General features: G+C 51.5%; 1 protein-coding gene across 1 annotated transcript; it reads right to left on the bottom strand.

The window, feature by feature from the left end:
• Positions 1-12,331: 12,331 nt before the first annotated feature.
• Positions 12,332-16,714, bottom strand: Sohlh1 (spermatogenesis and oogenesis specific basic helix-loop-helix 1). Its single transcript, XM_021156832.1, has 8 exons — positions 16,557-16,714; positions 16,144-16,278; positions 15,630-15,777; positions 15,068-15,192; positions 14,673-14,806; positions 13,899-14,085; positions 13,340-13,416; positions 12,332-12,777 (listed from the first exon to the last, which is right to left on the bottom strand). The coding sequence occupies exons 1-8, from the start codon at positions 16,619-16,621 to the stop codon at positions 12,575-12,577; spliced, it is 1,074 nt and encodes a 357-aa protein (XP_021012491.1). The 5' UTR covers positions 16,622-16,714; the 3' UTR covers positions 12,332-12,574.
• Positions 16,715-24,101: the final 7,387 nt, after the last annotated feature.

The following is a 24,101-nucleotide window of genomic DNA, read 5'->3' on the forward strand; positions in this document are numbered from 1 at the left end:
CTGTTTCCGTGTGGTCTTCTCTGGTGGGAGCCCCACAACATTGCTATAACAGGGACCCAGGCCTTAGCACAACAGACTCCATGATGGGAGGACCATTCAGGCTGTAAAACTCAGCATAGAGACATAACCGTCTAGTAGAACCTAAGAGACCTAACCCATCAACGTCCACAGTTCTAGGAAACTCTTTACAAGTACTGGCTTCTACAATTCTGCTTCTGGTGAACTGTTCTTGTCAACTGAAGTGTATCAACCCAGGACAAGGTTATGTTTAAAAATCTCACCCCGAGAAAGACTCAGCGCAACACTGGGATCCCAAACACCCAGTGTAGTTGCCAGCTGGCTAATAAAGACTTTCCATTGGCTTAAATCCATATCCAGGCAGTCTTCTCTAGTGAACACCCCACAACAACCACACTTAAAATCCATCCCCACACATATTCCCCAGACTTATTGATGTGTTTATAAAAAGATAAAGAGATATAAGATATGTTCTATGGGGGTGTGGTGAGGTGTAGGGGAAGGGAGTGCCTTGGCGGGCCCATGGCAAAGCATCCCTCCCCTCTGAGGGGACCAGCCACATGACAGTATAGTATAGAATAGAGTTTATTCAGGGCATGGGGTAGGGAGTTAAGAGGGTAGTAGAGGCAGAGAAAGGCAGAGAGAAGGAGAGAGTAGAGAAGTAGAGGTAGAGGCAGGCCATGATGAGCACAGGGAAAAAGGGGGAAGGGAATGGGGACAGAGTGGGAACAAGAGAGCAAGAGGTAAGAAGGCAAGAGAGGGAGGAGGGGGCAAGCAGCCCCTTTTATAGTGGGCCAGGTCTACCTGGCTGTTGCCAGGTAACTGTGGGATAGAGTTTAGACAGAATGCTAACATTCCCCTGTTTTGGTTTAATTAAAAAGAAAAAATTAGAAAGAGGTGACGGCAAAGCAGGAATAGGGTCATCATAATATCTGACTACTTCTAGCTGGCTTTGGGGACGACATGTCTCTAGGGAACTCAGAAGGATGAGTATGGCGGATGTTTGTCTTGTCTTAGGAGAGTTAGCTGTTTCCTTGCTGTCCAGGGTCTGTGGAGCCATCTGAGGATAGGTCAGAAGGAACAGGTTCAGTAACTGTTCCTTGGGGCATCTGAAGGTTGCTCCTCTGGAGTGACATCTGGACTTGACAAGATGTTGAAACACATTATTATAGGTAGAGAATAAGATTAAGTATGTTTGGGAGAAGGAAAAATGTTTTCTTAAGATGTACATTTGAAACCCAGAGGAATCCCATCCTTTGGAATAGATAGTAAGTGGGAACCTTGGGCAGATGTACTTGTCTGGATGGAGGCTATTTGGTCCATGAGAGGCAGATCTGAGAAGGTTTCCTATAGCTTGTAAGAGAGTTAACAACATGAGTTTGCAACATGAGCAGTCTTTAGGATGAACCTTTTGTGGAGCAGAAGGAACAAGAATTTGTGATTAAAAAGTTGAAAAAGTTGTATCATATAGTGGAATATTTTATTAGAGTTAGGCAAATTTATAGGAACTCAGATAATGTTAAGACAGTGGCATAGCAAGAAGAGGCAATATGAAGCATTTGATTAATGGAAACAGTTTAGGTAAGGAGATAACAGATGGCATCTTGTGAAAGCTTTTTTCTAGCTGCCAATGCAGTCAGAAGTCTAAGAAAGAATAAACAATAGTCTATCCGTTATATACCAGTTATATATTACTTTAAAAGTGACAGAGTCCACTAGCCAACAGTACTCAGGTCTCCTTGGTCTCCATGGCAACTTGGGTGGTCAGTCTGGCTTTCAGGTGCAGAAGATGCCGGGCTTTTTCTCTGTGGAATAGAATGTGTGACTTGAGAAATGACTGACCTTTATTTAGCCAAGTCATTTGACTCAGCGCATCCAGTGTTGTCCACTGTGCTTCTCAGTGATTATCATACCACAATCCAGGCAGGATCCTGTAGCTATGTCCGCATTTTCCAAGACCATCTACCATCCTGGGCCAACTGTTATAGGCTTTGGGAATTCTGTCTGTCATAAACTTAATAATTAACAAACTTCTGACAGGATTGAGGGCTATGGTTATAACTGAATAGAATTTAATAGTAGTCAAGACAGGATAGGAATGAAAATCTTAGGTAACTTTGACAGGTTGTGTATGTAGAGAAACGCACATTGTTGTGTTAGCAAAGAGACATATGCCTAGGACCAGTATAAGGAAGCTGGCAGCAGTGGCATAAAATTGTGATGACAGAAAATGAGTTTGTCCAGGCAGGTTCAGGCCTGTGACACAAACTGAGCATGCAGGGCCTGAGAACCTGTGACACAAACTGAGCATGCAAGTCCTGAGAACAGGCCAGGGCTGTGGGAGCGTGGATAGGTAAGCATTTGGGCAGAGACTGGGAGGCAGCAGCTCCTGTGGTCGAGGTCTAAGAGTCTCACAGCAGCCAGTAGATGACAGTGGTTCTTCGAGGCAGGACCAGACAGCAGTTTACCTGAGCCTGGGAATTTCTCAGTGGTGAGAAACTGTCTCCAAGGAGAGGGAAATCTCAACCAAGAGGAAAAGTCCTAAAACGAGGGTCAGTGAAAAACTGAATGTCTCCCATCCTCAAGGACAACACAGGGGTAGCCCGGAGCTCAGGAACTCTCCCCTGGGACCATGGGGATGGGAAGGGATGGGGGCTTACCAAATCTAGGCTAGCAAGTGTCAATCTCTTGTGGTGAGTGAGGTGGGATGCAAAACCTGCAGAGTTTCTAGATCTGAGTCATGGCCCCAGATGATGTGTTTACAAAACTATAAAGAGATATAAGATATGTTCTATGGGGGTGTGGTGAGGTATTGGGGAATGGAGTGCCTCTGCAGGCCCATGCCAAGGCATCCTCCCCCCTGAGGGACTAGCCACATAACAGTATAGCATAGAATAGAGTTTATTCAGGGCATGGGGTATGGAGTTAAGAGGGTAGTAGAGGCAGAGAAAGGCAGAGAGAAGGAGAGAGTAGAGAAGTAGAGGTAGAGGCTGGCTATGATGAGCACAGGGAGAAAGGGGGAAGGGAATGGGGACAGGGAGGGGAGTTAAGAGGGTAGTGGTGGCAGAGAAAGGCAGAGAGAGGGAGAGAGTAGAGAAGTAGAGGCCAGGCCATGGCCACGTGGAGAGAGGGGGCAAGGGAATGGGGAGAAAGAGGAGCAAGAGGGCGAGAGGCAAGAAGGCAAGAGTGAGAGGCAAGAGGGCAAGAGAGGGAGGAGGCGGCAAGCAGCCCCTTTTATAGTGGGCCAGAGCTACCTGGCTGCTGCCAGGTAACTGTGGGGTGGAGTTTAGACAGAATGCTAACACCTCTGCTTGAATGAATTAGCAAACTCATTAAGCACAACTCCTCATGGACTACACTCTACCTCCCCTGTAGGAGCCTAGCCTGAAGTCTGGTTTCAGGTCTAGAGGCAACTACTGGGGGTCCTGAGGGACATCGGTGTGGCCATGCCTGGCCTTTTCTTCAGAGGAAGTCACTGCTGGTTTAACAGATAATGAAGGCTGGGTCTTCTCAGTCAAAAGTGAAAAGGGCCACATTTCAGAGGGTGGGGGTGTGAGGACCCCTTCCTCTGAGGGTGGTGCGACTGCTTCCTCAGGCGAGGTAAACCCTTGAGAATCTGAGGGTTCAGAGTTCTCAGCTTCAACAAGGGTCCTCCCACCCCACCCCACCCCACCCAAAGTCACCGGATCCCATGCCTAACCAAGCAATGCCCTTACTTTCACCACCAACACCCTCCAAGGTTGGGGCTTGCATTTCCACTGTAATCCAGTAAACTTTCTAATGAATACTTCGGTTTGACTTTCCACACCTTGACCCTGTGGCTGCCGGAGGGAAGATTCTCTTCCTGGGCACACTTGGAAACCTTTAGACTGCTGATGTGCATCTGGGATTGGTTAGTTTTACCAGTGAGTTCACCGTTATCCTTCAGAGATTCTGAGATGCTACAACTCTGTGAATTTTATCACGCGGCGCATCCTTTTCCCTTTTTAGTTTATCGAGAGGTGTCAAGAGGAGACTCAGGAGATTCAAGTGTGTTTGTAAAGAGTTTGTAAAGAGTTCCCACCCCCACCGTAGGCTTTCAGTCCTCTCCGAGCTTCCAGGAGAGGCTTCAAGAACTGCAGGAAAGTCTGTCCCGGACACTTGAAAATCCATCCTTATACTCCTGTTGCTCTAGAACCACTCCTAGTAGCAAAATCTGTATTAGTCTAGGTTCTCTAGAGGAACATGTATATGAAGTTAATTAGAATGTCTTACAGGCTGTGGTCCAGCTAGTCCAAGTATCCAGTAGTCACTCAGTTACAGGCTAGAAGTCTCCACTGGTCTCTAATATGTGCTAAAATCCCCCAATGTGCAGGCTTCGATGACAGTGAAAGAATTGATTTAGTAACCAAAGAGAAAGCAAGTTTCCTTCTTCCGTGGCCTTTCTATAGGCTGCCACCGGAAAACAGGGCCTGGATTAAAGGTGGATCTTCTCACCTCAAAAGATCTGGATTAAAAGTGAGTTTTCCCATCAGATGATGGTTGTGCAGGCACCTTTAATCCCAGCACTTGGGAGGCAGAGGCAGGCAGATTTCTGAGTTTGAGGCCAGCCTGGTCTACAGAGTGAGTTCCAGGACAGCCAGGGCTACACAGAGAAAACCTGGCTCAGAAAAACAAACAAACAAACAAACAAATAGAAAAAGATCTTCCCACTTCAAATGATTTAAGAAAAAAAAATCCCTCAGCTGGGTGGTGGTGGTACGCACCTTTAATCCCAGGACTGGGGAGGCAGAGGCAGGTGTGGGTTCAAGGACAGCTCAGTCTACAGAGTGAGTTCTAGGACAACCAGAACTATACAGAGAAGCCTTGTTTTGAAAAACAACAACAAAAGAAACAAACAAAAGGAGAGATCCCTTGTAGGTGTTTTACTTAATTCCTGGTGTGGTCAAGTGAACGATCAAGAAAAGCAATCACAGGCAGCATCCTTGGGTCAGTAAATCCCAAGTGTCCCCAGAACCAGGAACAGCAAGATGTTGCCCCTTCTGCTGATGCTGGGCCAGGTGTTGTTCTGTGGCACAGGAAAGGCCTCTGGGAAACTGGAGATGGAGCTGTTAGAGGAGAGAAGGCAGAAAGTTTCAGCAGGGGCTGAAAGGGCAGGCTCAATAAGAGTGGGGTGAGGGAGGTGGCGCATCATGCGTCTTACCGAGGTGATCAACATGAAAGGGTGGTGGCAAAGATGCAGAACACCTCAGTATTCCCAGCTGGCAGGACCCCTGGGGTGGCACTGTCTCAGCCTGGAGCTGTGTACGCTCATGTGGGTGTGCCCAGCAGGGGTGACTCCCCTAAGTACTGTGATGTCTGGGTGGCCATCTTAGGTAGTGATACAGGCCACAAGCCAGGCTATCAGCTTGCGCCCTGAACTCTGTCTGCACATAGGCTGCAGGAGAACCCCCAAATGCAGCCAGCAGATGTGGGGGTGCAGCATCTGCTGTGTTCTTAGAAAGAACTCTTTTTTTTTTTTATCAGACACAAAGGCTGTTGGCCTATGTGATGAAGTCAGGAGACTTTGGAACCCAGAACTCCTGTCCTTTCCTGTATATTCACACTGGCCACCCAAGGGACCAAGGATACCCAACCAGATTTTTTAGTCAGTAAATAGCCCAGCCTGAAATCCAGGACCACCAGCCTGTCCAGCAGGCTGGGGGCCCCTGGTCACAGTCTAGGCAGCAGCAGGAGCCAACATGTGTGTAAGAGATGTGGAGAAGGACCTGCGGAAAGCTCAGGGTCCCTTTTGATACTTGCAGTTCTAAGAGATACCACAAGGTGGCACTGGCCTCCAACAGTTTACTCTCACTAGGCCTGGTGGACACCTGAGTTTTATCTACGCTAGGACCTGCTTCCTTGTACCATGGCCCAACCCATACTCCAGTCTCTCAGCCACACCTGTCCTCTGTGCAGTTACTCTAGCCCCTCCCCTATCTCTGAAGCCTGACAACACACCAGGACAGAGGTACATCATTATCACATCTGTGGAAACCCACAGGAAGTGTAAGACTGATAGCAGCCATGGGTGACAATGGCATCTGTAGGCTTAGATTTTAAAACCTACTTTTAATAAGGGTTTTCAAATTCTTCCACCCCCCTTCAAGCCATTGTTGAAAGGTAGGGGAGAGATGGTGGTAAATGGGACATGGGGGTGTGAACCTGAACAGAAGCAGTTCCTTGAGGCAATTCCAATCTCTTCTTGTCAGGATACCAGCAGCCCAGCTCAGTAGTGTCAGGATACCAAACGGTGGCATGATCCCGCAGAAACAGCCAGCCCTCTGCTAAATCAGCACGAGTCAGCAGGAACGACCAGCACCAGCAAGGAGAAGTTCTCTCCTGTGCCTCTCTCAACAAAGCGAAGATCATGGAAGACTCAAGGCCAACAAAGCATTGGAAGCTAGGCGCGTGCACTCTCCTTGTCACGTGTCCTCCCACGAGTCTTGCTACCACGAGTCTTGCCTTAGCAGAACACCACGTGAGTCTGCATCGCCTGACATCTCCAGAAACTTCCACTTCAGACATGCCAGTGTAGGCTCACAGACTGTGATGAACAGGCCACACTAGTGAGGTGTGGATAACGGGGATGCTGCAGAGGCAGCCTTCTGTATGCACTCCTCAGTTTTAGTATGAGCCTTCTGCCTCTTCCTGCAAGCATACCTCTGAGATCATCTAGAACCCATCCAGGCCATCGGGGATCATCTCAAAGCCCTGATTTAGTCAACTTCAGATGCTTTTTGCATACAAAGTCACACTGCCACATTTTCAGAGTACTATTCATCAAGACTTGGTATCTTTGGTTCTATTATCTAGCCCTACACACAATGGTAGAGTAATTAGATAAAAAGTCAGTAGATGCCAGGCTGTACTGGCACAGATCTTTAATCCCAGCACTTGGGAGGCAGAGACAGGTGGATCTCTGCAAGTGAAAGTCCCACAACGTGAGGACTCCCCCATGTTCTGACTCAGGAGAGGGGACACCCCAAATCACTCACGAGAAACGGTCTTGATGCAAACTGCAAGAGGTTTATTTGGGAAAGATCAGTGCACTGGGGATTACTCGTATCCCACGCAGGGGTAGAGGAGTCGACCCCAAGCTCAAGGGGTAAGGGCTTTATAAAGGCAAAAAACGCAAACACCTGGCAAAAACCACAAACACCTGGCATTGGGCTATAGCATTTGGCAAGCTAGAAAGTTTGCATAACGGGGTTTAAGGAATGGTTAGAATATTCTGTACAAACATTTCCTGGGACAATGGGGCAAGTCCTACTCCCTGCCATTAGTGAGGTCTATTTTGGACACAGGTCTAGAGGCTTAAATAATTTTTCACTCTCTCTCAGGATCTTTCAAAATCAGTTAGTGGGTAGCTCTACAAATACCAGGGGACCTCAAAAGCCACTACATAAGAATGAAGGGAAGACTTTTTGTCCACCACATCCCCAAAGTCAAAAATGAGTCACGCCTAGTCGTAGATGCTAATGCTTTTGAATCCTTAGAAAACGATGGAGGGAAAACTCGTGGTGCTGAGCTTGTAAAAGGTTTCCCCTCCACGGACAGCAGAAGTGCAGGCAACAGGAAAGACAAATTGCATCACAGAACTGAAAGTTGGAAGCTTCAAAGGATCCTGATGATGGAGTAAAGAAGCAACAGCCTGGGACCACACAATGGCTCACTGGGTAAAGGAGCTTGCAGCCAAGACTGACACCTTGAGTTCCAAACCAACTCCTATGAGTTCTTCTAACCTCCACATGTGTGGTATTGCACACACACACACACACATACGGGGAGGGGAGGAATGGGGAGAAGAAGAGGGAGACCACCACCCCTGGCACTATTCAGAATAAAACAAGAGCCACCTGCAGGCCTGTCAGTCTAGAAGACAAACGGTGCTGCTGCTGATCAAGTGCTGCAGGGTGGCATGAGCCAATCACCTGTGTCAAGTATGAGCTGTGAGGATGTGGACTGATCTCCTGCCTCAGAAGTGGGTGGCCCTAGCTGACCTCCTGCCTCTGGTGTGGGTGGTCCTAGCTGACCTCCTGCCTCAGGAGCAGGTACCCCTTACTGACCACCTGCACTCCCTAACTGTTGCAGAACCAAGTTTGTCATCCTTAAAGCTCCTGACTGCTGATTCTCTCTGCCTCCTGCCCTGTGATTTCCACAAAGCATGGGGGTAGGTAGAGTGATGCAAACCCAAAGTCCACGCACACTGGGGCTCTCAGGACAAGGACGTTGGGACAGAGTTGGCAATGCCATTTCTGCTCCAGCTACAAGGTGCTGGATGGCTAGTTCTGGGCCAGCCAGACTGTCGACTCTAACAGCCATAAGATTTTGTTCTTGGGAGCTGGAGGTGTAGAAACCCCTCTAGGTAAGTGCCAGGGTGCTAGTTACTGTCATCCTCCATGCTGGTCAGCTTGGGGGAGGGGCCTTCTGAGGTGCAGCCATTGGCAGGGGGTAGCTGATGAAATGACTGTGGAGTGCTTTAGGTGGGTCCATCGCCTCTCTCAGGATAACGTCCTACCTCCTTCCTCCCACACTGCAGTCATTCATGCTCCAATGGCCTGACCCAAGAGTCCTGAACGAAGAAGGCCAGGCCAGCTGAGGGCATCAGTGTCACTGTCCACACTTAGAGCTGGCCTCCCACAGCAGGGAGAGCCAAACCAGAGCCACCTATCAGGAAGAGCCAAGAGGGGCAACAGGCAGGGATGTGGAGGGCCCAGCTCATGAAAGTCAAAGCTTCAAAAGAGGCACACCCACAAACTTCCTGATGGTTGGCCACATCACCTAACTGCCACATCTATGAAAACCAGAAATAATCCAGAGATCTACCACCCTGGAAGCCACACTGCAGCCAGGAGTGTCATTCCCTGAGACTCTGTGACTGCTAACCTCTGGAGGACATCCTTCAGGCAGGAATGTCACCTGAGAAGCGCTGTGAGTGCCACAGCCCCTAGACCATTCTTCAAGCAACCCCAGGGTCACATCTAGCTGGCTGAAAGTCATGGGAGGACCTGCAGAGCATGGGGACCACTAGGTAAGGACACTGAGGATGACCCCCTGAAGGCAGGAACAACTGGCGCCCTGGAACCAGGATGCGGCAATTACATTTCTCCATCTGCAGTTTCAGATACCTGCATCCCAATATGACAGCCAAGAGAAGGCAGGACAGTATAGCCCAGAATGCACACATGTACCCGCACATGCATATATCCATGTGTGCCTGTGAGACATGCACATGCTTGCACACACACCCCTCCATGCACATGTCCCACAGTATACACACACACCTCTACAACCTCACTCCTCTGCCAAAGGACACATTCAGAGCTTCCAGAATTCAGACGTCTGTTCCTGTGTGGCTCTCCCAACTGTATCAGGAGCATAGGCAACCCTGTTCTTCCCCATCCCTCCTTTCTGAGCTCCAGATATGAATTTAGCACGAATGCACAAAGGGAACGTGGGCTTCATGAAAGCAGAACTGTATAGTTTCACAGAGCTGTGTGAAGTTGCTGGAGAGGTTTAGAGTGGTATGAGGTACACTTCTAACTGCCAGAAATCCCCTTTCCGCAACCATCCTTGAAGCCCATGACTACAAAAAGCCCACAGAAGAAACCCCATACTCTTGAGTGCATTACATGGCTCAGCTTCCCCTACAAAGCACGCAGGCTATCTTCAAACCCAAGTTGAGGCCCATGGACAGAGAAGTCCTAGCCCCTCCCCAAGCCTCTGTCATCATTGCTGGGCTGAAGTCACATACATAGGCGCTGCTGCTCAAATCCATTGGGGATTCCAAAGGAATCCAGCAGTCTGAAAGTTCCCAGAGAGTGCCTCACTTGGGGTCTGAAGGGTGATCATGAACAGTGCCTCTGGATGATTCCTGGACCTCCTGCAAACTATGATGCTAGTGAGGCCCCCTCCCACCTCACTGGGATTCCCACCCCGAGACACCACTCTGAAGAACCGCACAGAGAAGGCAGCACTGCGGTGTGCTCCATGCCACCAGACTGCATGTCCCCAAGTACGGTAGTTGCAGAGCATTGGGAGATAATAGCGGCAGGGATGAAATGTGGCCATTAACACCCCAGAACCCGGCTTTCAGGCAGGTGGGACCTTTCCCCCAAGCATCTAAACCTGCAGAGTGGCCATGGTGCAGAGGGAGGGGCTGATTCTCAGGCAGTGTGGCCAGGTCGACACTCTGGGGCCTGGGAGGAGCCAAGTGAGAGAGTCTACGGTTCTGCAGGAGGAAATGGACGATGGAGTAGTGTTGAAGCAGACCACACAGGCTGAGGCCCACAACCATCAAGAGTATCTGAGGTAGCTGCGCATAGTCTCCTAAACCCAGCTAGACAGGTATCTATGGCAACCTCTGTCATCCAGACTAATAGTTTGGGGGGGGGGAGTCAAAGTATGGCCACACAAGGAACCACATCCACACCTACAGAGCCTAACAGGAGTGGACACCATGGCCACACATCTGAGCCAGGCAGCCCTTCCTACGCCATGAGGGGTGAGGTCCGAAGTAGCCAACTCTCCTGCATTGAATACTACTGAGAGAAAGCTGACCTCAATCCCAGAGCTCTGGGGGCTGTGCCCCTGCTGTCCCAAGCCCTGTGGTCTCCCATCACCTGATCAGACAGGATCTTGATCTCTTACTGCTTGTCCACAAGCCAGGCTGGGCCTCAGGTTCATTCTTAGCACTGGCTCAGAAAGAAGAGACCACCTGCCTCCTGGCATTCCTGTGTGGGAATTCCTTCCATCCCCGTAGGACCTAAGTCATGACTGTGAACAAGGGAAGTTCCCTGACTCCCAAGTGCCATGGGTGAGGCCACACCTGACCGCAGAGACACCAAGGATTTAAGAGGTCCAGGGGAGAAAGCAGCCCCAGCGATGGCTGAACACATTCAGCCTATCTGCCTGGAAGGGTAAGACCAAGACAAGACAAGCTCCTAAATCTTCCGTGACCTGCCTCTAGGCGGATAAAACCAGAAGGAGCAGCAAGCCAAGACTAAGGTTGTGAACTGTGAATTGTGGGACATGTCCCAGGCCAGGGGAGCAGTCACACAGCAGGGTAGGTATAGATATTTGCCTCCAAAGACCTCAATACCTACCCTCCTGTAGCCTATGTGCACACACCCTAACATGCATGCCTGCAGACACACAGACACAATATTCACGGGCATGCAAAAGCCACACAGACACACTGCATACATACCTATATGGGTGCACAAACACACATACATGCCTGCCTGCCTTAGCATCCACAGTATGCACACACAGACGTGGCAGTCTTCTAGAAGACATGAATCCACGCAGTTGGAATTGATGCATAAGCTCAAACATTGGACAACCAAAGTGAGGCTACACTTCCTGTGCTCAAGGAATCTGGTGTGAGTTTGGCACACTGGCAGCCAGGAATCTGGAGGCCACCCCCTCCTCTGAACAAGGTCTTCAGCCCTGTAAACCACAAGAGTTGGTAGTGGCGAGGACCTGGGGTGTGGGGGTGGACAGCTCTGCTCAGCACCCACCTGGACCACAGTGTCCAACACTCAGGCCCTCCTGGTCCACCATGTGCCTCTCTCAGCTCCTGGGGTGGTGTGATGATGTCAATGCTCACAATCCCACGCCACCTGCTCCTGAGCTTCTGTCTGCAGTGACTCATGGGAATTAATGGAACATTCCACTGGATGTGGGGGCAGCCTGATGGGAGCTCTGATCACACATTCAAGGTTCTTGATTCAAGGATGAATCAGGCTGGGCTGCTCTGGCCCCAGAACAGGAACTGGGGGTGTGTGGGAGGGGGAGTCCCAGGGACCTGGAGTGTCTCCAGATGTTGACAGCAGGACAAGCCCTCAGCGTGCCCAGGAGAACAGGAGAAAGACCAATATCAATCTTCAGTCTGCCCACGGCAGCCCAGTGTGGAGGGGGGTGGGCTCGAGGCAGAGTGTCCCCAAGAACCCACGTGCAGCCAAGGACAGGGGAGACTGGCAGTAATAGGGGACCAGACCTTCCCTCAGGATATGCTTCACTGAGGGAGAGGACACTGGGGTCCCCAGAAAGGCTCCACCCAACTCAAACACCTGACCCCAGGGAGGAGGAGGAGGAGGAGGAAAGCACTGGGACAAGGCACAGAAGTAGGTTACTCAGCGATCCTACCAAGCTGGGAACCTCTGCTCAAAGATCCAGGCAGCTGCCTGTGCTCTGAATGGAGTTGGGGCAATGTGCCCAATGAATCGGATTAATTACTCAAAAGCCAGGGAAATTTTGTTTCTGCCAGAAAAACCACTTTCCTCTTTAATACAAACTCCACTCACAGCCCTGCCAGCCTCCCTCAAATTAGGCCTCAGCTGCAAACCAAACCCAAAATACAACACCCAGGCACAGGACAGCTCCCCAAACCCAAAACCCAACACCCAGGCACAGGACAGCTCCCCAAACCCAGAATACAACACCCAGGCACAGGACAGCTCCCCAAACCCAAAACCCAACACCCAGGCACAGGACAGCTCCCCAGCAAACTAAACTATGGGGGACTCAGCTATCAGGGGAAAAAGTCAGGGAAGATGCTGTCTGCTTCATCCTTCAGGGCCAGGCCAGGGCTGCCAAAATCCAAACCCCACAGCTCTCCAGGACCAGCCTGGAGCTCCTGGGAGCAAAGCTCAGGGTCTCCGATGAAGCTTGGCTCTGCCCCATCCACTGGGCTGCTCCTGGCAAGGGCTGGGCCTCCTCTGCCCTCCACCGACCCTGGAAAGAAAAGAAACATCAGTAAGGCAGACATGTACCTCAGACACTGGCCAAAGACTGGCCACAGCATGGTAGGGGTTCCCATGCTGCGACCACAGTGTCCATTCTAGGTGCCTGTTGCCCCTCTGTGAGAGAATGTGAACCCCCATTTCTCTCCTCCCAGTGAGGTAGGATGATGCCAAGTCTGGTGACCCTACTCTCATGCCTCAGGAGATGTTCTCCATGCCAGAACCACAGAGGTGTTCACTCAACACGGGATCCTACAGATTGAGGAGACGCAGAACACCTGACTTGTCCTGGTGCTGACCTAGGAACATTTCTGAGAACACCCAGGACTCACACAGCCATTTGCACATATCATGTGCTCATGTCATTGCATATGGTCAGACTTTACCTCTGTCCCTGCCTGTCATCCTGAACATTGCCAGATGCGGGGAGGTGATTTGGGGACCTTGGGTCAGAGAGCAAGCTGGGATTGGATAGAGTCTCCTGGTCCTGTCTAGCTGGACACAGGCCCCAGAGCCAGGGCTGGTGTGGGGAAAGGCAGCCTAGGATCACTCACCCAGCCACCAGTCAGGATTGGTGGTCATCAGAAAGGATGCTCCATCCACCACATCGGACCCTGCCCCTGTGGTGTACCTGGAGATGAAAAGATCCCCAAGTCACCACAAGTGCACCTAGACACCCGAAACCAACAGAAACACAGCCCCATCCTGCAAAGGCCCTTCAGAGTCCATGGAGGCCGACTCCAACAGGACCAAGTGTAGAAATTGCAGCCGAAGGGCACAGGCCATAGCCATTGGGCTCTGCTGAACAGAGATCTGTGCTGGCTTCTCCAGCCACAGCCTCATCCCTCCCTTTGCCTCCCACATCCCAGCTGGTGTGTGCTCCCCAAACACAAAATTATTTCACCATCAGCCCAAACAAAAGACAATTAGGAGACAAAAATGTTTTAGAAACACATATCAGAAAGCCACATGGTGAGTCTGGCTTGGGCCAGCTGCCTGGGCCTCCTCTCAGTGTGGTGTAGAAGTCAGGACCAGAAGCTTCCAGAAGCGGAGAAAAGCACAGACTAGTGCTAGGCCATAGGCAGGCACACACACATACTCAGAAGCACCCACCTGGCATCAGGCACAGATGCCAAGACCAAGTTGGCCTCCTCAGCCAGCATGCCCGAAGATTCAGGGTCCCCGGCCAGGGATGCCACCTGGTGTGACCCACCAGGAACAATGTCACTTGCCTCGGGAGTGGCTGGCTGCCATGAGTGAGGGATCCAGGGTGGGAGCCCAGGACCCAAGCTGGAAGACTCTTAACAGGGAGAAGATAGGTTAGCCCACATGGCTTAGTCCAGGTACTGTCCTACAGTGTGTGCATATGAAAGCCAAAGGTACTTGACAACAGGTGACCATGTAGGGGAATGTCCAACTCTGTGTCAGGGCAGATTCCTGGAAAAGTAGTCTCTAGGCCTTGGATCGCTAACATGGGCTCCAGTCAGGAGTCCCCTCAGCACTGCTCCTATGAGCTTGGTCAAGCTCCTTCCTCCCTCAGACCAGCTGACTATCCCCAGGCCTGTGTATGCGGCTGCTTAGAACCCCTGCCGGCCAGCTGAGACTTGTAGACATGGCAAATATAAATGATGGGAGACCAAACATCCAAGAAGGGCAAACTGGCATGAGAAGCAGCCCACCTGGTGACTCACTGGTACCTCCTGACCAGGGCTTGCCACTGGAGAACAAGACCCCATGCACTAGAAAACAGCTAGAAAAGCTACAGGCCTCACAACTGCCCCGATTTCAGCAGAGGCAGAGGTGAGACAGCCAGCTGTTCTAGATTCTAGACATGGGGGAGTTAGCCCTTTCAGCCACAGCAACGGTCATTTCAGGGTCATAGGTTACCTGGCTCACTGAATGACAACGCGCTCTGGCGATGACCAGGGCAGGAAGAAGGTCTCTCCAGCAGCTCTGACTCTCTCTCAGTAGCCAGGCTCTGGTCTGTATCCAGCATCCCAAAGCATGGGGGGTCCTGTATCCTGAAAAAGTACAAGACATTGAGGAGTTCAGAGCCCCAGACAGCAGGAGAAGAGCCAAGTAACCCTCCCCCATCTTCCCAGTGCCCCAAGTCTGCTGACAAGGGCACCCTGTGTAATGTTGTGTCACAGCAGGCTCTCAAGGGACCATCTAAAGGCATTTGAGCACCAGCAGTGATGTCACAGGTGTGTGACACTATTACACAGCTAATGCTACTGCTCAGACAGAGCCCAGGGCGCAAGGATGGCCCCAGGGAGACTAACCGAGCCACAGCAGATGCTTTGGCTATACCGGAGTCTGGCTCGCTGTCTGCAACCTGATTCGCCAGGGTTACCTGCAGAACATCACCCTGCCACATGTGCCACATCTCCTGGGGAGGCTGAGGAACCTGAAGTTTAAACACACACAAACCAGCCAGAAACTCAGAGTCACACAGGGAAAGAAAGACGTGTCTAGACTGAAGCTTCACTCCTCAAACACCCACCCCCAATCTCCCGCTCTTGGGTCAAGCTGTATCCACCCACACACCACAAGTGTACATGGGACTGAGACTAGAGCAGTAGTCTTAGGCTCAAAGGGTAGACGTCTGAGTGTGAGTGCTCTTGGCCAGAACTGGACATAGGGAGACCCTGAAACTCCCACACACTGGCATCACATACGGGCAACTCTTGCCCCCTTAGGAGAATACCAACTGGTATGGTCTGAATGTATCATGAGGTGCAGAGTGGGCTGAAGGCTGGAGCCCAAGAAGACAAGGGGCATGGCGCCCTTAAACAAGGATATCCCCTAGCAGCACCTGACAAGGCCCGCCTGCTTACGACTCACAGAGAGTTGCTCCCAGCTAGGGTCCATGCTGTGGGCAAGCTGGAGGAAGTACACAGACATCTCCAGGACAGATGCCATGTCCTCCCGTCGGCCATCAAACTGAGGCAGTAGAGCCCGCAAGTGCTCACAGCTCAACGAGATCCGCCTCCTGCTTCCAGACAAGGAAAACAAAAATCCTACCCTCACCAGATAGCAAAAGAACCCACCACTGAGCAGCCTCCAAGGCCTCCTGAGCAGCAGGTTCAGCCCTGCAGCAGCCTGTCCCATTGGAACCCAGGAGGCACACCAGAACTCTGGGCTGACTGCACAGCCCTGAAGCAGCAACTCTGTTCTGGTATGTGAAAGGGTGAATCCAAGTCAAATTGTAGTAACAACCCGCCTACTCCACAACGCTGAGCTTACTTTTGAATCTGGTTTTAATCCTGGTTGGTCCAGATGAATATAAGCACATTAAACCACAGACCTAAACTCCTCCACCCCATTGGCATACTGCCCACCCCGAGGTTGCCCGCACCTGCGTTCTCTCTCGCTGACCACGTTTCTCCGAAGACTGGGGCCCAAGTTTGCAGCAGCCACAGGAGCCGTGCAGAGAGCTGAGCTTTGTGAGGGGGTCTGCAAGATGTCCTGAGTCTCAAGCTGAGGAGTCTTGCTACAGAGAAAAGAGCCACGACCACCTATGAACCTCACAAAAGGCACCAGCGCCCCATATGGAGAACTAGGGCATCTGGGGTAGACGTCTGGAAGAAGTGAAGACCGGCCTGGGTCATCCAGGAATAGCACCTGGCCAGCTCACGACCCCTCCCCCACCTCCTCCACGCCAAGATGGGAGCTCTGCCTGGCTGTGCCAGGTAAGGTGAAGATGTAAGTCACCCCTTGGCAAAGGTCTTGGAACCTGACCCTCTCAGAGCCCGTCAACCCAAATTTTACCTGCATCCCATAATGCCGGAGACTCCGTAATCCTCAGTGGCCCGCTCGTGGCCACCGGACGCCATTGGCACGAAGTTTGAGGGAAGCAACAAGCCAGAAGCCGCAGATAGCCCTTAGCTAGGTCCACCAGCCCGCCCTCTCACCCACACTGTGCCTACCCCAGGAGCTCTGCATCCAACCAGCACCTGGGTGCCCACTCTTATGCAAGCGTCTCACTCCCCGCCCCCCGCCCCGCCTGCCCACTTCGTGCTGGGCTTGCCCCGCCCCTTCTCGTGTTTGACTCCCTGCTTCACGTGCAGACCTTCAGGCCACGTGACCTGATCACAGCCCACGTGATAGCTTGCAGCTCTGTTTCTGACCCCTTTGCCAGAAAGTAGCAACACAGTTCCACATAACCCGTCTCTAGTGGATTTCTAGGGCCATGGCCAGTGGGATGCCCAGGCCTCCGCTTTCTCTTTTTGCCAAGCATTTGTTCGTTCCCACCCAAGATGACTCTGCCTACAGCTCTTTGGAGCAGACTACAGGGCTATTTGGAGTCCAGCCCTGCCCTCGAGAAGCTCACAACCTAGTTGGGAGAAGAAGGCTGTTCCACAGTATAAGGGACCCTGGCCAGTCTCAAGAGGACACTAGGGTGTTCAGGTATGCTCTCTCAGATGGTTCCTTCTAGCAGATGTTCTTCCCAAAAACCACAGTTATCACCCACCCTGCCGGATCACCAGAGCCAGGCAGCACCTGGCCTTCGCTGGTGAAGCACTCAGCTGGCCTGCCAACCCCTACCTAAGCGCCTGCAGCCAGAAGTGTTAGCGACCTGCATTCCAGATCTAAACCCGTTCAGCAGTTTGGAGACCCGCATCTGGAGCCTGTCCTCAAAAGCTCAGTCCTCGCTGGCAGGAGTCCCTTAGCAAATATTCCCTAGATGACAGAAGGGAGGAAAGGGGAAACAGGGAGGGGGCTGAAGGAACATGTAGTGGTGAGAGATGGGTGCAAGAGATGCAGGGACTTCTCAGAGGATAGATGATACAGATCACCGCACCTCTCCTGGGGACCTGCAGAGAATGGGCAGGTAGTGCCACAGAGGAAAGGACACATAGTGGGACCTCTTACCTCTGCTTCCAGTTGGGTGGAGTCATGGTTGAAGGGCTTGGGGTGAGCTGGAGAAAGGTAATACTTGGACATTGTAAATGGAATGGTCTTGTCCCTCTCTTCATCTTTGCTCTGCTCCAGGCACCAGAAAAAAATCATTCTGCTACCAGCCTTCAGATGAAGATGTAGAACTCTCAGCTCCTCCTACACCATGGCAGGATGAGAGCCAGGGTACTGCTGACATGGGCTCACAGGCTCAGGCAACCTTGGTAGGAAGGCACAGCCTTCAACTAAGGACAGAGGTGTGGAGAAAGAGCCAGGGGGCTTACTCTTTGTACTGAAGGCTTGGGGCTAAGGCCCACCATTCCCCAGCCAGATGAGGCGGCCACAGTACTTGGGGCTCCCACTTCAGGCAGAGACACATGGTTGCCGGTGTAGTGAGGGCTTGAGATGGAGCTGGAAATGCTTAGAGACACTGGGTTCTGAAAACGCTGTGGAGTCTGGGGGAAGAAGAGAGGAGGAACATGGCAGCTCCACACAGGGAACCGACCCAGCAGGACCTGCTCACAGTGGCCGTCTCCCCTCTTACTCGGGCTACACTCTGGGCTTGGATCTTCCGGGCAGAATGTTGCCATATACTCATTTATGTAAAGCCTTCCAAAATGCCTCCCAGCTTGCTACCTCTGATGGCCCAGTGTCTTAGTCAGGGTTGTACTGCTGTGAACAGACACCATGACCAAGGCAACTCTTATAAAGGACAACATTTCATTGGGGCTGGCTTACAGTTCAGAGGTTCAGTCTGTTGTCATCATGGTGGGAAGCCTGGCAGCATCCAGACAGGCATGGAAGAGCTGAGGGTTCTACATCTTCATCTGAAGGCTGCTAGCAGAATACTGACTTCCAGGCAGCTAGGATGAGGTATTAAAGCCTACGCCCACATTGACACATCTACTCCAAGTCCACACCCCTTCATAGTGCCACTCCCTGAGCCAAGCATATTCAAACCACCACACCCGACAAGGCCACCTCCCTGCTAGACCCTAGTCAGTTGGTGATGTAGACCCAGATAGGGTCTCTCTGAGTGATGGTCTGGATCCCCCGGTAGTAAACCTGCCAAAGGGGTCAGTTGGCTGTTGGGCAGATGGAGGTGAGGCATAACTAGGGGATGTAGAGCCCAGATCAGTGAGTGGCAGTCTGTATCTCTTCTGAGGACTGTGGAGCACCCCAGCCCTCTGCAGAGCCAACTGTACCTCTGTCTCAAAGTATCTGTGTCCAGTCTGCCCTCCTGCAAATAGACACGGGGCCTCTGGTGGTTTGAATAAGAATGCTTATAGACTCATAGGCTCATAGACTTGAATGCTTAGTCCTGGAGTGGCACTACTTGAGAGGGAATGGGAGGTGTGGCCTTGTTGGAGTTAAGAAGTGTGTCACTGGGGGTGGACTTTGAGATTTCAAAAGCCCAAGCCAAACCCAGTGGCTCTCTGCTCCTGCTTTCTGCAAGATTCTGATGTAGAACTCTCAGCTACTTCTCCAGGACCGTGTCCGCCTGCATGTGCAATGCTTCCTACCATGATAAATAATGGACTAAACCTCTGAAACTGTAAGCCAGTCCTGATTAAGTTCTTTCTTTTATAGGAGTTGCCTTGGTCATGGTGTCTGTTCACAGTGATAGAACACTATGACAGGACTTTTGGGAGGGTTGATGGGAGTGGAATCAGTCATCCTACTTGTGATCCCTCTAGTATACTGACCTAGCCCCCAGTGAGAGACTGGGTTCGTAGCTTTTCTCTGGAGAAAAGCATGAACAGAAGTCATCTCAACCTCCTTCCATCTCCAAGGTACCCTGTGTTTGTCTCTCCTGCCCCCACTTCTCATTGCCACAGTGTTGGTTTGGAGAGGGTTCTTCAAGACACTGGACAGCAAAGGCTCCTGGAGCCCTTAAGGTCCATATTTAAGGTTTCAGGGTATCTTATGAATAACCTGTCTGCCAGAATGTTGCCCTGCATCACTAGGATGTAGCACCTGAGGGTGGTACTGTACCCACTCCACTACCTGTTGATAGGTGCTCATGTGAGTGAGGGCTGGCAGAGGTCACTGTGATACCTGGGGTCCAGACAGCATTTAGCCTAGCAGGTTCTGGCAGGAGTACCCTAGAGCACTGGGGTTCTAGGTGCAGGCCTCTATCCTACTGAGCACTGTTGGAAGGAGAGGAAGAAAGGGAAAGCTGGCAGGACACAGTAGCCATGCAATTCCATGGATGCTTGCCCACTTTAAATGTGGAGGTCCCCCCCATTCCCAGTGTCCCACGTAAGCCCCACAGTGTTAGGGTGCAAGGTGTAACCAGCAGGGGGCGCTCAAGGACAAGAGCCCAGACCCTGGGGGCGGGGACGGGACAGTTTTTTTTGTTGTTGCTGCTGCCTCCCCCTAACCCCCACTTCCAATCTTGGAAGAAAAAAAAAAGACTTAAGTGTTTCTGGCCAAAGTGAAGAGAGGGGTGATTGTGGTTTCCGACTTATCCCTCACCAAGTCTGCATGCCCCCTAGTAGTTATCGCCCTCCTGTGGGAATTCCACAGGTCCCCTGTGGATGCACCATCCGGGACACATCCTCCGATTCCCTGTGACAGACCTCGCATCCTCGGGACTCTCTGCAGCCTTTCTTGGGAAGGAGCATTTATTTGGACCAGCCTAGTAGCGCCACATGGGGTGTGCTGGATGCCACAGTGGCTGGAACACAGCCTTTCCGAAGTCCAGAACTCAAGACTGTCCATATATTTGGAGATGAAAGTAAGATGAGGTGTAGAGAGCGCCCCTTCTTCACATCCTCTGCAAAGAGCACTCAGGTGCAGGCGTCGGGAGGGACTCACGAGGCATCTCCACGTAACAGTAGCAGCACTGGGACCAGAAAGAAGTACACCACACAGAAAAGCAACCCCTGCCAGACAGAGCCACTGGGAAGAGGGTGAGGGAGGTGTTACAAGACTAGGCAGTGGTAGCTTTCTGCTGGCCATTTCTTTGCAGCTGCTGACTATTGATTCCTGTGAGGAAGGACTTCCAGTGACCTGTGAACCAGCCCTTCTAGACATCAAGAACACATAGCTAGTACCTACCCAAGTGACCACATGCCATGCAATACTGGTGGATGGGCCCAGGGTCAACAATGCACATTGGTGGCATTGATCCTGGTCCTGGTCCTCTATGCTCCCTTCCCCACCTCTTTCCCAGCCTATCTCTGCTTTTCTGAGGCTAAGCATACTGAAAGGGAGTCGGGGGATGCTGCCACTGCTGACAGTTTGCCCTGTCTTTGAGGACCATTCTGGGTGAAGGCCCAGGTTTTCACCTGGAGCTTCAAAGGCCAGAGACACTCCTAGAAGTCCTAGGTGAGACAATGTGGGGTTGGGAGCAAATGCTCTGAAAGCAGACAGTGTCCTTGGGAAATAGAGAGCACCCGGCCCGCCCCTGGCTAGAGCCAATCAACAGCTGCCTGCCAGGCAGAGTAACCCCGGGAGGGCTCTCTGGTTTCTGTGACCTTGCTGTTTGGGGACCCTCTGCCACATATATCTGTGATTTGATGTCACAATTTGCTGCCTGGTTGCAGTCCAAGCAGGGACACTGCGTCCTTGCATTCTGGGCTTCAGCTCCAGGACTAGTGGCATCTTCCACCTGGCACTGTCCACAAGTCTTCTGTTCCTGCCCCCTCCCCGCCCCCAAATCTGAGCCTGACTTCTGTCCCTGCACAGATCTGCTCTCAAACCTTCAGGCAGAGCTGCTGCCAGGACTGTAGGGCTGGTGTTAAGGCGGCAGTGGGGGTGGGGGGGTGAGCCCTTCATGATACCAAGCTGGCAGTTCACAGTGGCCTTAGCAGGGGCCTGGGGGTAGGAGCTGAGAGTCCTGAGTGGATCAGCCCTGCCTTGGATGTATCTCTGTTTTATAGGTGCTGGAAAATGCGAAGTACTTTTCTCAAGGGAGTTTTGAGTCTCACAGTGTCTGCCAGCTCATCTCTATCAGCCCTGCACCAATGCTGCTAACATACCCAGACTTCATCATAGCTGACAAGTAGGGATCCAGAGACGTCCTCCTAGGTCACTAGACATTGTCCTCTTCTGTTATGCACCTGAGTGTGATTCGGGGTTTTCAGCCCCAAGATGACAGCCAGTATGGCAGAGGGAGGGGCCTTGACATTGTTGTCTGTTTCAGTTCTTTGGTTGTTTTTTAGAACAGGGTTTCTCTGTGTACCCCTGGATGTCTTGGATATACCTATATATACCTGAATATACCTATAGAGCAAGCTGGCCTCAAACTCAAAGATCTGCCTGTCTGTCTCCAAGTGCTGGCATTAAAGGCATGTGCCACCACTGCCTGGGCGACATTGCTGACTTAAAGCAAAGAGTTCCTCTCTACCACTCTAGTACACTTCCCACCAGAGCACAGACCTTTCCTGGAACTGTGTGTTCCGAACAGCCTGGATCCCAGCCATCTCGGGACCCTCTGGGCCCTGAAGACTGAGAAACAGAACTTGATCTTGGCCTGCAGCCAGAGTACAAGCCTGGCTTGCCCTCTGGGTCTGTGGTTAAGCAGCAGTGTCTCCAGGGCAGCAGGAAGTGGCCCAGGCCCACATGCAGCCCTGGCTGGCAAGAGGAACAGTCAGACAGCTCTACAGCCAAAGCTGGAGGGAGCTCAGCAGCCACCCAGGAGGCAGAGGTAGGAGCAAGGGACAGAATGGTCCTCAGGATTCCAGTGCCAACTGTAGATGTAGCCTAGGTATTTACTCAGCATTCCCGAGAGTGCAGACTCAGCAAGCCAGGGAAAGCAAGCCAGTAAGCAGCATCCCTCCATGGCCTCTGCATCAGCTCCTGCTTCCAGGTTCCTGCCCTGCTTGAACTCCTGTCCTGACTTCCTCTAGCAATGGACTATGATCTGGAAGTGTAAGCCAAATAAACCCTTTCCTCCCCAACTTGCTTCTGATCATGGTGTTTCCTCGCAGCAATAAAACCCAGGCTAAGACACCCACCTAGTTTAGATTTTTAGTTGATGAAGTTAGATCATATGGGTTTGCTGTCTTTTGCAATTGCTCCTTTTGGTCTTCTTGGTGTTCACACAGATAAGGCCACGTTCCCAAGGGCAGCCAGCTTCCCAGGCACAACCAGAACCAGTGAGAACAAGGCAGAGCCTGTGTGTGGTTAAGCAGACCTCAGTGTTGGACTTTGCCCTCTGTGGCTCCCTTGCCTTTGAATCTTCCTTTGGACCTGGTGAGGTAGCATTTGCCACCAAGCCCAGTGTCCTAGGGTTTCCATGCTGTGATAGAACACAGTGACTAACAACAGCTTGAAGAGGGAAGGGTCTATTCCATTTCATACTTCCAGGTAACAGTCTGTCGCTGCAGAAAGTCAGGGCACGAACCCAAGAAGGCCAAGAACCTGGATGCAAGAACTGAGGCAGAGGCCATGGAGGAACACTGTTTACTGGCTTGCTCCCTCAGCCAGCTTCACTCATCAGTAGTACCTCCCACCATGACCCACATTGATTATCCATCATCAGTTAAGATAATGCCCCACAGGCTTGCCCACAGGCCTTTGTAGTGAGGGTGTTTTCTCTACTGAGATTTCCTAGTCCCAAATGATTCATGAGTGTATGTCAAGTTAATGTAAAACTTACCAAGACTCCAGCTTCCTGAGTTCAATCCCTAGAAACCACATGGCAAAGAGACTCCACAAAGATGCCCTCTGACCTCCGCATGAGTGCCCTGGCACGTTTGCCATGAGAGTCCTCAGGACTCAGCTTTGTCCATACCCTTGATGTAGTGCCAGGGGTGATGTTTGCCCCTTGACTCTCTCTCTGCAACAGCCAGGGCACCTCTCTTCCTTCCAGTTGGTTGATACAGAAAGATACCACTGAGTGTCACTTCCGGTGACTCCAGTCCCAGTGCTGCTCAAACTCTGAGCTTTCACTTTGCTTCAGGAGGTGTCAGGGAGCCGCCATGTCTGTCATAGACACCAAGCTCCTTTCCCTAGGGAGAGCTACCTACCCTGCAGCCTGGCAGCTCCCACAGTTCTGGCATTTTAACTGTGCAGAGAAGCAGATAGACTTCCTGCCATGGTTAACGTTAGCAGAGAGTGGCTGCTGCACCGAATCCTCACCACAGTGACACCGCAGTGCTACCTTTAGGACGCAGATGCTTGGTGGGGACACCCAGGAGTCTGTAGGCATGCATGCATAAACACACATAAACATTCATACACCCATGTGCACACACATGCAGATGCATATCCAGGCACACATAAGCATGCATGTCTGGCTTTACAGATGCATATTCATGTGCCCACACAAGTATAAATCTGTCCATGGCAATACACATGTGGAAATGTACACAAAATGTACATATTCACAGGTACATATACATACCTGTGCAGGTGCATGAACACAGAAGCATATATTTGTCCATGTGTACACATGGAAAAATGCAC

Source organism: Mus caroli, chromosome 2 (assembly GCF_900094665.2).
Source record: "Mus caroli chromosome 2, CAROLI_EIJ_v1.1, whole genome shotgun sequence".
Lineage (NCBI taxonomy): Eukaryota > Metazoa > Chordata > Mammalia > Rodentia > Muridae > Mus > Mus caroli.

Coding starts and splice junctions, on each gene's coding strand:
- Sohlh1 (XM_021156832.1), bottom strand. CDS start 16,621: ATGGCGTCCGGTGGCCACGAGCGGGCCACTGAGGATTACGGAGTCTCC. Junction 14,807..15,067: donor AAAGCATCTGCTGTGGCTCG/GTTAGTCTCCCT, acceptor GTACTTTTTCAG/GATACAGGACCCCCCATGCT. Junction 13,417..13,898: donor GCATCTGTGCCTGATGCCAG/GTGGGTGCTTCT, acceptor TTTCATCTCCAG/GTACACCACAGGGGCAGGGT.